Source organism: Micrasema longulum, unplaced genomic scaffold (genome assembly GCF_059751315.1).
Source record: "Micrasema longulum isolate JH-2025_06_02 unplaced genomic scaffold, ASM5975131v1 h1tg002739l, whole genome shotgun sequence".
In the NCBI taxonomy this organism is placed as follows: domain Eukaryota; kingdom Metazoa; phylum Arthropoda; class Insecta; order Trichoptera; family Brachycentridae; genus Micrasema; species Micrasema longulum.
In genome coordinates, this window is record NW_028279869.1 from 60,547 (window position 1) to 74,002 (window position 13,456).

The window sequence follows — 13,456 nt, forward strand, 5'->3', positions numbered from 1 at the left end:
CTGAAACGGAAACCGAATTTCGGCTTCTGTTCTAGTTTCGGCAGGACCCGAAACTTCGAAACGTCCGAAATTTGTCATTCTTATTAGACTGGAAGGAAATTCGGCCAGTCTGCAAACATTTGGACACACTCAAAACATTGTTGAATCAACAAACTGGTAAAAGAAGTATAAAAATTGGAAAATTGTTTTCAGGCGTTGCCTAGAAGGCGATTTGGTTCAGCCGGATGAATCTCACCGGCGTGATGAAGGTTTCAGCTCTTTTACTTCACAAAAGTCAACAGATGGACGAGTCGAGGAAATGTGGATGTTTGAATATGGGCAGAATGGTGAATGTTACACAGTGTGATATATAAAAATGTTTTCCCTTTCCATTAAACCATCAGATGGATCTCTTCACAGCAATAAAGGTTTCAGCTCTTTGACTTCACTGTAATCAACGGTTTGTCGACCTCGTGGTGTAGTGGCCAGCGCATTTGCCCGACATTCAAAAGATCTCGGGTTCGATTCCCGACATGGTTGATGAGAAATATTTATTCAAGAGGGTGTTTTCACACTAGAATATATCATAGCCCATGTAGCTTAATCACAAATATCTATCGACGCGCTTAAAAACATGCTAAGCATTTGAGCGATCACAATGAACAATAATGAACATGCGTAAGTAATCGCAATCATAAAACAATGCGTGTGTAATCTCTAAGTCAACGCGCGTGTCGGTTTGTTTTTTGTTTTCCTCGTAAATAAATACAGTTCACTGGCGAAAAATAGGCCTTTACTATAAAAAAAATAATACAATATATTGCATTTGCAAAATAGTAAGGAGTATCTAGTACAAAAAAAAGTGAAAATTTAATTACTGCTTTTCTTGACATTTGGCTCGCCAACCGCCGGCTAAATGCAATAAATAGCGTGAATAATGAATAAATAAATAAACATAACAGTTTTGGAATATTTTCCATATTTACACCGGTGTAATTCAAATATGTGATTGCGCAGCAGGATTATACGTCGCAAACGTAAATATTTTGACATTTTATATTAGGTGTTCACGTTCACGGATGTTTCATTGTGATCGCGAATACGATAAACAACCATGGTGAGAAATTTTTATCACGTCGCTTATTAGCACGTCGATAGTTATTTGTGATTAGGCCACTGAACTGGTACTAGAAATTGTAAAAATCATCAAGATACGCTGCGATTGGTGTACCAATGCGGTGTCCTATGCACCGTTAGGTACGGAAAGGGAATGACGATGATTATAATCAACGATGAAAGTAAATTCTCCACCAGAAACCGTTTTAAAGACCGTAGGAATGGGTATACCTAAGTATGGCAGGATAGACGCGTGCGGCGTTCTATCCTCTCTGCCTACTCCGAAGGGAAATTGCGTAATAAAAAAAGCAATAAAAACAGTATGAAATGGACAGGTTCTAATAATTTTGCAGAAACTGGCATTTGCATAATGTATATATTCTAAAATATTTGACGGTTTGAAGTCGAACATGTGATAAGGTGTGATTTATATATTTTTTTAACGATAACATATACAGGATGTTTATTTTGTTAATTTAAATTGAAAATCATAATTATTTATTTAAAACTTCAAGTACAAAGAATGAGTACTTTGGCGGACTTATTGCCAAATGGCAATTTCTTCCATCCAACTGATAAAATAAAATTTTGAATTTATAATTCAAGATAAAAAACATATTCAATAGAAAATTAAAATGCTTAAGATACATAAAAATATAAATAAATGTATTTGCGTATAAATGATCCTCAACCAATAATATTACTCGATGCAAAAAAGGAAAAAAGAGAAAACAGGAAAAGAAAAAATATTATCAGAACTAATAACAGATTTCCACATAGTATACAAAGTTAGTAAAGAAAATATATTACACATCAAATAAATACATACATATAAGTTCATACATATAAAAATGTTATTTTCATGTACTCGTAAATATTTTTCAATAATCAATTTTTTTTTTTAAGAACAGTAAGTTATTGTAAATTGGGCGGGATTAGGACAAGAATGCTTGAAGAGAGGATAAGGAGGGGAAGGGAGATGTACATATTTATTATTATAAAGTGTACTAAGTAACAATGCATTTTTAGTGTAAATTTTAAATCTGACAGAGTGATGTTTGTGTAATCTGTATTTTTAAATTTTGTATTGTACATTGAAAAAGTCCTACGAAAAAAAACATTTTTAACATACGATGTTTGACTTATTGGTACATGAAACAGGTGGTACCGTCTACAAATCCTGGCTGGCACATGTATTGTTATTAAACTAAGTAGTTCTGTACAGTCAACTATTCCTGTCATAATTTTGTAAAGCAGTAGTTGGTCCGCACACACTCTGCGGTATTGTAGAGAAGTGATTCCATCGTAGGTGGAGGCAGCGAGAGTTGATGCATAAGAAATACCGGTTTTGTATTTAAGGTACTTTATAAATTTGTTTGGAATATTTTCTATTCTTGTTATAGATGTATATGGCAAAAAAGCATTTTTAACATACAATGTGATGAAACAGGTGGTACCGTCTACAAATCCTGGCTGGCACATGTATTGTTATTAAACCAAGCAGCTCTGTACATTCCCTTATTGTGGGTGGGTATTGAGAGAGTGCTTAGATAATTATCTATCTTAACCTTTCCCTTACTGTCATAAATACACCCGCGCGTTACGGTGCTGTGTAGTCATCATCATCATTCCCTATCCGCACCTAATGATGCATAGGGCACTGCATTGGTACACCGATCGCAGCGTATCTTGATCATTTTTGCTACATGAAGGTAAGATGACCAGTCTTACGCCTCAGGTACCAGCCCAGGGACTATGAAATATTTCAGCGTGAAAACACCCTATTGAATAAATATTTCATACTGAACCTGTCGGGAATCGAACCCGAGACCTCTTGCAAGGTAGGCAAATGCGCTGACCATTACACCACGAGGCCGACAAAAAGGCTGAGTAGTCACTACACATTAAAAAATAAGAGATATAAAAAGGAAAAAATAGAATATTATGGGGAATGGCTTTAATTAACCATAATTTAATTCAAAGAAGATAATATTTCAAATCTAACTGCTGAAAACATAAAAAAACTATTAGGTTTCACTAACGACTCGGGCGAAACGTGCACCCGCGATAACTTCCCGAGAGCTACTGAGTAGCTATATAGTACTGGACTACGTGACTGACTGAGAGTATACTTTTGATGATATTTGTAATTTATCCCCGTTTTCCGATAAAATGCTTTTTTTGTGCCCAATAAGTACTTATTATTTAATAACAAATTATTTTAGTCGATACGTAAATGTGTAATGGAGGAATACTGAAAATCTAAACCCAATATTGATTATATTTATACTATACTGTACTAGCTACACATCACCGGGGAGGGAGGGTTAATCCGGGTTCGATTCCCGGTGAGAACACAAAAATTAAAATGTGATTTTTCTCAAGCCTGGGTGCTCTGTGATGTAATTCACCACTGTAATTAGGCCTCCTGGCCTGTTGTGGTGCAAAAAAAAAAAATGTAAAAAAAAAAAATGTAAAAAAAAAAAAAAAATGTAAAAAAAAAATGTAGACATTGTACGCCAAACCATCCCTCGGGGAAACGACGCGATGGCTTGTTTGTAAAAAAATATTTTCTGTCAATAAAATCATTCCGTATTTTTTTTTGCACAGTATATATACGTTGAAAAGTCGTGTATTCTTACAGAAATTTATTTTGTTATTTTTTAAGTTAGTAAACATTCATTCTCATCTACAATGGCGTCCACAATTATTTTCATGGGGGTTTTAATAATGGCGTCATCATCTCTAGGAGCGAATGGTAAATATTTGTTTATTTTTTATTTGTTGCAGCAAAGAGATAAAACCTTTTTGAGAAGGAAATGTGGAAGTCTAGGCATTCACGGGGCTTACGACCTGTCATCGACTGGTTTGAGTGGCCACTTTACACACCGTGTAACATTCACCATTTTGCCTATGTTAAAACATCTACATTTCATCAAAACTTCATTCTGTTAACTTGTGTGAAGAAAAAGAGCCGAAACCTTTATCACGTGGGTGAGATTCATCCGTCTGAAACATTTATAAACTCATTTTTATACTTCTTTTTATATCAGTTAGTTTAATCAACAATGTGTTGAGCATGTCCAAATGTTTGCAGACTGGCTGGATTTCCTCCCTAGGGAGTTTTTTAGATCTAAATTTGTTGCAAAAAAATATTAAAACATTTTTGAGAAGGGAGTATGGAAGTCTAGGCATATACAGCGCTTATTACCCGTAATTTATTTATTCATTTAACTTTTTGTACATAATGTTATTTGTAGATTGGCGAGCTTATTGCCAAATGGCAATTTCTTCCAACCAACCAATAAAATAAAAGTTTTATTTTTATAATTCAAGTTACAGAACATATTCAATAGAAAAAAAAAAAAAAGATTAAAAAGTGAAAAATATATAAAAATAGAAATAAACGTATTTGTTTATAAATTACCTTAAATCAAAACTATTACTCAATGGGGAAAAGGAAAAAAGCGGAAAGAGGAAAAAGGAAAGGAGGAGAGATTAAGGAAGAGAAAGGAGATGTTTCTTCAGACGTGATTTAAACAGAGATAATGTAGTAACATCTTTGATGGTGGATGGGAGATGATTCCACAGTCAAGCCGCATGGACACTATATGAGTTAGAGAAGAAAGAGGAATTGTGTATGGGTATTAAAAGAGTGCCTTGAGAATGAGAACGAAGAGGTAAACCATGAACTGATAAGTGTTGAAATTTTTCACACAGGTATATAGGAGCGTTAGGACTATGAAGTACATTGAACAGAAGTGAGAGGGAGTGATAGTCATTGCCTGGTTTAAGTGGCTATTTTACAGAAGTGTAACATTCACCATTTCTGCCCACGTTTAAACAGCCACATTTCCTCAACTTTTCTATCTGTTAACTTTTTGTAGAGTCTATCTTGTGGGTGAGATTCATCCTTCTAAAACCTACTAGGCTGCGCCTGAACGCAATATTACAAAGTGTAAAGTAGCCATTTAAACCAACCACTGACAGGTCACAAGTCTTGTAAATGCCTCATCATCATCATTCCATGTCCGCTCCCTAGTTGGAACATATGGTATCCACAAAGAGCCTCCATTCATCTCTACCGGCTGCCATGTAAAGTAGGCGAGCGTGGTTAAGACTCTCAGGAGGCATCCGCAGTATATGGCCCCATCCAACAGTATTCCCTCCTCTTGACGACAGTAGCGAGCGGTGAGTTTTTAAATTGGCAAGCTACGAAAATTCTGATAAAATGTCCATAGCGGTAGTATGGCATATAAAAAACAAGTCTATTTTAAATTTAAAAAATAATCCATAACAAATGGCTCCAGTGGCTAATAGTTTCAGTAAAAATATTTTCTAATGTAACACAAACATTTGATTTATAAAATACAATTTAAAAAAACATGATCGCAAAAAAAAAAAATAGAACCCCCTAAGGACTCGAACCCCGCCTTCGCCATTAGAAAGCAATAACCCATCCGCGCAGCTATTTCGTGTTTTGGGCCAAGTGCCGAAAAAGTCATTAATCAAACTGGATAATTCATTAGCGTACCGGTGCATCTTAATTTGAGTCTGACTATTATAACTTGTCTTGAAATAAAACATCATTTCTTAATAAATGAGATAAAAACTAAATAATTTAAAAGTATTCCTTACCGAGTACGATAGTTCACCAAACAAAACATAAATTACGTTTTAAGAATCATTGTTTCATTGACTTTTATATCACATTATTATTCACAAAACGACATAAGTTATACATTTTATAATTCTTCATATATATTTATTCTTAACACTATACACTAGTAACGTTTTTATCATAACTCCAACTTAATTTTAAAAGTTTAAATGGATACAGAAGAATAACCTACAATATTCAACTGTCTTCGTATGCACAAAAACGAATTACAATTAAAAAACAATTAGCGAATCTTTGTTTTTCAAAACCCACTAAAGGATTTATACTATATTATGGATTAAAATATCAATTCGTTTCGATTAAAATATCAAAATATTAATTTATTTTAAAGTAAATTTACTTTCAGACCACCGAAACATAAGTACTTACTTATTATTGTAACTTCCGTGTTAAGACATACAAAATATATTCGTTATCTCTTTCTCACACATAACGAGTGCGTATATTGTCACCTCCCTTAGACTGTCGTAAGTCAAATTGATGTACTTTAAAGAATACTAGCCCTTATGAAAAAGTATTGAAAGATTAAATTGCATTAATGAAAGCTGCAAGATTTTACTGTAATTGCAAGTGTAATTTTTTTAACAAGATTCTAAAATTTTAGGTTTAAGACGTTTTTTTTTTCATCAGCAGAATAATCTCGTGTAATCCATTTGTAATATTTTTGGCCAATAGAGGCGCAACTTGTCGCTGTATGGAATTAAGGAATATGATATAAATTTACTTGCCCAAGAAAAGTAATATATTTTTTTGGTGATGTGTTTTTTCCTAATAATACTGTAACATAAAACATTACTTTCGATGTCAAAAAAATATGGTAAGCTGCAAGTAATCGATTATAAGGAGCATTCGCCCCTGCTTGACGAAAGTTGTCACGGGAGTTTGCTGCGTCTGTTCTCTTATTACTTCATTCCTCTTATTCACTTCTCGAAAATGTTTTCACTCTCTGTTGCAATTGTTAGATCTAAATAACTCCCTAGTGTTAGCGTTATAGTTGAGTATTTAATCTGTTAGAATTTTATTTGATTAAAATAGAAAGCTTCAATATTTTAACGGTATTACTTTTTGTTGCGCAATAATATATTCACAATGCTGTCGGTCAGTCCACAGACTACGGTCAGTCCGTCTCCCGCGTGACCAGTTGTTCTCCTCTTCGCCGCTAGAGGCGCTGCCGGCGTGAAACCTAGTACCACGTGATCCGAAGTATTAAGCGTTCACAGCGCTTCAGAACGCTCGTAATACTAGGAAGACAATCCAGCCTGTCTACAAACATTTGGACATGCTCAAAACATTGTGGATTTAACTGACTGATATCAGAAGAAGCATAAAAATGCAGAAAATGTTTTCAGGTGTTGCCTAGTAGGTGAAATGTTTCAGACGGATGAATCTCACCCGCGTGATAATGGTTTCAGCTCTTTTACTTTTTTTTTAACAGATGGAAGAGTTGAGGAAATTCGGGTGTTAAATATTTACTTGCCGTAGTAAATGAACGGACCAATCGACAGAACTGACCGAGAAGAATATGGAATCCTATGTACAATGTGCAGATATCACGCATTGAATAAATTTTAAAAAAATCGTAAAGTTCATGTGTTTCCGGTTAAAACTTGAGTTTAAATCCGACCAGTATATTCATATATGTAAAAAACATCACCTATTGCCTCTGCAAAAACGTCGTGAAATAGCGCATACAATTTATTTACTAAAAATTGCCTCTGGTTCAATTGACTATCCCGAACCACTATGCAAACTTTCTATCAATGTTCCTTCCAAAGTTTTAAGAAATAACCCTTTTCTTCACATACCTCTTGTTTCATCTAATTATAGGCAAAATTCATGTTTATGGCGAACTTTTAATAATTTTACTGTTATAAATAAATCATTTAACATAGATTTATTTGCAAATAATCTTAATGACGTACGGCGTTTGCTTTCGAAATAATTCGAAATAATTCGTAATATTTTTATCTTCTTTTGAATTTACATTAAATTACTATTCATTTTATGTTCGAGAATCTTTTTTAACTTACTGCGATGCTACTTGTGAAAACCTGTAATTGGCTTATTTGTTATTTGTTTTGTTATATATATATATATATATATATATATATATATATATATATATATATATAAGATAATTATAACTGTTGGTTAACTAAATAAATTAAAATAAAATAAAGAAGCGGAAGATAACATGAGACGTCACACGCGGAGTAATTTCAGAAATACAAAACTTTAAAAATCATAGCGCTGATAATACGATACACAATCGATTTATTTTTAAAATTGGCTTAGTTAAATAGTATCTTTAACAATTTTTTTAATCCCCTGAATTTCCTTATTACCATCCATTCGTGTATTCATCATTTTTCCTAGCCGGGACGCTTTACTGCTGGACTACGACACCCTCGAATCTCGTCATCATATTTTGCGGACTGACCGTTGATAAATAAATTATTTGCAGATGTTTCTAAGGCTGAAGTGAGAGATTTTCATCTTCCAATTTTGTGCAAAGGACTTGCAAATGGCGAAAGTGAGGAAAAATGTCGCATTATTCAAGAGGCTACATCCAAATTGGAAAAGGTTTTGGACTCTCTTAGCAATCGTGAGTTATCATATATTATATTCATTAATATATTTTTTAAAAAGGGTGGTAAAAACAAAACTATTTATGTTCAAAGCATTAACCTCGTGATCATACTATCTTTTAGAGCTATTCCATCTTATCCTGATGATAAAATTACAATTTACACCGAGCCCAAAGCCATTCATTCAATGTTTATAGGTAGAACACATAAATCAAAAATTCTTAATATTATTTCCAAACTTAGACAATGAGCGGCTCCAGGTCTAGATGGCATAACTCCTGCCATCCTTGGTATATGTAAAGATGATATAGTTGAACCATTAGTATTTCTCATTAATAAATCCTTGTCGCGTGGTATATTTCCGGACCAGCTAAAAATCGCAAGAATAATTCCAATTCATAAAGATTCCTGCAAAAAAATGCTTCCAACTACCTCCCTATCTCAAAACTGCTAGTATTTTCTAAGATATTTGAACAAATTTTAAAAGACAGACTCACGAAATACTTGACCACTAGTAAAATAACTCTTACATCTCAACAGTATGGGTTCCGAATGTTTTAAATACTAAGTGTGCTGTCTATGACTTTGTCTCAAGTCTACAAAAAAACTGGATGGTGGTGAATTTTCTCCGGCTATTTTTATACACTTAAAAAAGGATTTTGATACGGTGGACCATGAGATTCTATTGATTTAACTGGAACATTTGGGCGTAACTGGCATACCTCTGGAAACATTTCGAAACTATTTTACTAACAGACATTGCGCGGTTCAAGTTGGAAAAGAATCCAGTGATCTAGGTATGATAACTTGTGGAGTTCCGCAGGGGTCAATCCTTGGTCCACTTTTTTTCCTCATATATATTAATGAGATTTGGAAGTGGAGTTTAAGGGTTACTCTTCAATTGTATGCTGATGATACTGTTATTTTCTACCGTAATTACGATTACGGTAGTAAGAACTGAAAGTTACCTGAAAGTTAACTGAAAGTTAACTAAAGGTACCTTAAGGACTCGAAAACACAGTAGAGACAGATTTCAATAGTCTAGCTGACTGGATGAGATTAAATAAATTAAGTTTGAATGTCAAAAAACCATCGTATGTGATTTTTGCGAACAAACAGGTCTTAAATATCTATACCTTTCTCTTCGTCAGGACACTCATTACACCGACATGCAAATACACTTTCACCGTTGTACGCATAGTATTTACGAAAAAATACATAAATAACATGCAAAGAGGATGCAAACACCACCATGACCGAACATGTACTAAAATTAGATTAATAATATTTAGTGATATGTTGCAGAATGTGTGGGGTGGGGTAAGGGTAAGGAAGGGGAGGGGCTAGAAGGTTTAAAGTTACACGATTAGTTAATTTTTGATACAATGTATACTACGGTGATGATAAAGCTGAAAGTGTATTTTAGTTTTTGCATGTTGGTGTAGTGAGTGTCCTGAAGAAGAGACGGGTACGTACTAATATTTACTAGCATCAATTAAAATGTTTGACCACAAAGTTAATGCTTTGAACATAAATGATATATTTTCTAGATCACTGGAACAAAGCAAGTTTGAGTCCCGAAGAAAATGATATTCTGGACAAGATGAGCGTTGGATTGAACCAAAAATTGAACAAAATCAAGGATTTGTTCAATGCAATAGACACTTCTCAAGGATTCCCAGGTAAAAAAAAATCAGAGCTGAGACGAACGTTGTCGATGAAATAAAGATAGAGGTTCTGCACTGGTTTGGGCGTGCAGAGTATTGCAGAGCGAATGGACAACGAAAGAATGAATGTAGGTGTTCATAACGGTTTCCCTCATACTGAAAAACATATTTTTCGTCAGTTACTTTTCTCTCTTTAACTCTTCTATGTGGGGTGGCGATTGATAATTTGCGTGGGTATTATTTGAATGAATCATTGATCTGTGTTAATTTTTGCGGGGTGATAAAAGATGCGTTTGCGCGATGATGGCAGATGCGGAAAAGAACAGTATGCGGCTAAACAAACCACAGCAGACAAAAATCCTACCTTTGGGAAGTCAGAAAAGGGAATCAGGGACAGGAATCCGGATGCTATCTCCAAGTCCTGGCTTCTGGGTAGTGAACACAGCATTTTCACTATGTTATGCGGGGAATATATAGACGAATGTGGTGGCGCGGCGGTCAGAAGATGTAAAAGTGTGCGGATGCGGGCAGATGATTAAAAAGCGAGCGGATGCGGGCAGATAAAATATGATGGATGCGATTGTTGACAGAACAAAATTATTTGCTAGGTTGCTATGGATATGGAAAATTGTTCTCATAGCAACCGTAATTACCCATGGCCATAGAGACGAGGAGAATATACAGACATTGAAAGTTGGGAAATCACAGGATGGGTAGGATAGGTGGACCTTCATCCACTGGCGGTCCATCCAGCCACAAACCACTCAATCCCACCAACCACTATAGCTGGCTGCTTTCTGCATAACTATATTAAACGTTGCTTTTTAAAATCTGAAATAAATAACCTGTACAACCCGGAATGATTCTAAATTAATAACGTAAACAAAATTTAAATCGGAGTGAGTCGGACTATAAAGTTTAAAAAATACAAAGTTTAAAAAAATTTCAAAAAAGTATGAATTTAAATTACAACAAGATTCTCGTGGGATTCAAATTCCCGAAAAATATCTCCTAAATTGTACATAAAAGTCTATAAAAAATAGATAAATTAAATTTCTAATATAAAAAAATGGTGCCCAGCACAGATACATAGTTTTAAGTCCTTTTTGTTCAGTTTCTTGTGTATATATGTTTCTTCACGTTACTATCGTTATTGTCTTAGGCCATATACAAGAAATAAATAAATATGCCTTCTCGTCAAACGCAACCCAAGCCCGGGTGATAGATGAATAAAACAATTACGCTTCTAATTTTTTTTCTACGAATTGAATTAAAGATATAACAGGTATGTATATATATATTGTTCAAAAAGGCTATAAAAAAATGGATAGTGGAGCTGGGTAGAAGTAAAATGGATTATCTTATTCGCCCAAACCAATATTGAATCAACTGCTCCACAAATGTGCGTTTTGTAATATAAATAATAAAAATGTACATAAATTAATTATAAACATAAATACGTAGTAAAATAAATAAAACAACTTTGTTTTTAACCACTGATTTTTATTTTCCACCGACCGGTTTCAAAGCAAACAAGCTTCTTCGTCAAGGTTTACGTAACAAATGAATTGATTCCTTTTTTTATTTACATCATGTTCACTAAATACTACCAATAAATAAAGTCGTTTTTTCCTTACACGGGTGGTAATTTGATATCATTATTTTCGAAGTTAGACAGGAGAGGACTAAAAAAAATTAGTTTATTTGGTTATTAATTATTGTTTTCGTATTATGAATCGCTTTTTTAATTTCTAAGATTTCTAAGTAAACCTTGACGAAGAAGCTTCTTTGCTTTGAAACCGGTCGGTGGAAAATAAAAATTGGTGGTTAAAAACAAAGTTGTTTTATTTTTATTATAATGAATAACCACAAAGTTAGTGCTTCAAATATAAACTTTATATAAATATGTAGTGTTTAAAACTGTCTGAACACTTTGTTAATTATCTCTGTATATTAATTAAGTCTTCTTTGTATATTCTCACGTGTAAAAGTATATTGTTAAGTGACCTCAGCACGGGTAACCCCAGTGAGGTCACATTATTTTTATTATTAATCATTGTTTATAGCGGAAAAAATGAATAAATATTAAGAACTATAAACGTGCCCAGAGCAAAGTTCGTTGCTTTGCAAAAAACCGCACGTAAATCGGTCCAGTAATTTTTTAGTCAATCGAGGACACACATACGAACATAACCTTTTATATATATGGATTTATCAACAGATACACATAAATTAAGCAACACATTTTTTGCAGGGCTAATGCAGAGTTTCAGAGTATTTGGGCTGCCGATGTCAAAGCTATGGGCGCTGTTCATTCTGTTGGATCCCTTTGAAATATAAATTAAAAATGACGATTTTATAAAACTGAAGAGTTGTGAAAATATACATTACCTTAAATCGCATCTGAGTCTATGATTTTCCTTTTTCAAAAATTTTTTTTTGACGTACGAAAAACGTACGTCTTAAAACTATCAACAGTATTTTGAGTTAGTCAAAATTATTATAAACAAGGGCTGGATTCAACCCCCTAGGGAGTTATTGTAATATAGCAATTGATGTGAAAGTAGACTTATGATAAATAAAGTAATAACTGTCAATGGCTGGTTTAAGTGGCCACTTTACACACTGTGCAACGTTCAACATTCCGCCTATATTTGAACATCTATATTCCTTCAATTCTTTCATCTGTTGATGTTTGTGAAGTTAAAGAGCTGAAACCTTTATTTATGCGGGTGAGATTCATCTAATTGAATTATTTCACCTACATACTAGGCAACGCCTGAAAATATTATTTTTTCAATTTCTATACTTCTTCATGGACCAGGTAATTTATCAACAATATTTTGAGTTATATATGTTAAAATGTAGGCGGAATGGTGAATGTTGCACAGTGTGTAAAGTGGCCACTTAAACCAGCCATTGACAGGTCATAAGCCCTGTAGATGCCTAAACTTCCATATTGCCTTCTCTTGAATGTTCTTCATATCTGTTATAATATGTTAATATTAACAGCTCCCCAGGGAGTTAAATCCAGTCCTTGTCTACAAAAATTTGGACAAACTCAACATATTGTTGATAAATAAAGTACACTGGACACTCTAGAATGTGACTTTGGACCACTGGAGAGACTACATCCATAAAAATACCTAATTACAATTTTTTTTATTAAAAATATTTACCAATGTTGTTAAATTAATATGTTTCTTTTTTGGGTGATACCTTGTGTGTTGGATTTGTTCCGACGTTTCGGCTACCATTGAGGAGCCATGTTCAGGGAAACTGTCTGTATAGAAAGCTTCAGAGAAAGTGTTTTGTCTAAAAAAAAAATGTGTTTAAGTACTAGTAATTTGTACCGTGTCGCAGTCGGCAAACAGGGCGCACAGCGAAGAAAAGGAATGACAAACACAAAAGAGCGTGTAAACTTG

At 33.9% G+C, this 13,456-nt stretch overlaps 2 protein-coding genes across 2 annotated transcripts in view; one reads left to right on the forward strand and one right to left on the reverse strand.

Annotated features, from left to right (window-relative positions):
• LOC148271676 (uncharacterized) overlaps positions 1-13,456 on the reverse strand; it is a 70,338-nt gene that overhangs the window by 47,807 nt on the left and 9,075 nt on the right. The gene's annotated exons all lie outside the window — the stretch shown is intronic.
• On the forward strand, positions 3,736-12,433 carry LOC148271678 (uncharacterized). Its single transcript, XM_088241073.1, has 4 exons — positions 3,736-3,853; positions 8,241-8,381; positions 9,915-10,046; positions 12,286-12,433. Exons 1-4 carry the CDS (start codon positions 3,790-3,792, stop codon positions 12,369-12,371), a joined length of 423 nt encoding a protein of 140 aa, XP_088097199.1. The 5' UTR covers positions 3,736-3,789; the 3' UTR covers positions 12,372-12,433.

Bases quoted from the DNA above. Each gene is read 5' to 3' on its own strand.
- LOC148271678 (XM_088241073.1), top strand. From the start codon at position 3,790: ATGGCGTCCACAATTATTTTCATGGGGGTTTTAATAATGGCGTCATCA. The intron at 3,854-8,240 runs GTAAATATTTGT...AATTATTTGCAG, and splicing joins ATCATCTCTAGGAGCGAATG to ATGTTTCTAAGGCTGAAGTG. The intron at 10,047-12,285 runs GTAAAAAAAAAT...CATTTTTTGCAG, and splicing joins CACTTCTCAAGGATTCCCAG to GGCTAATGCAGAGTTTCAGA.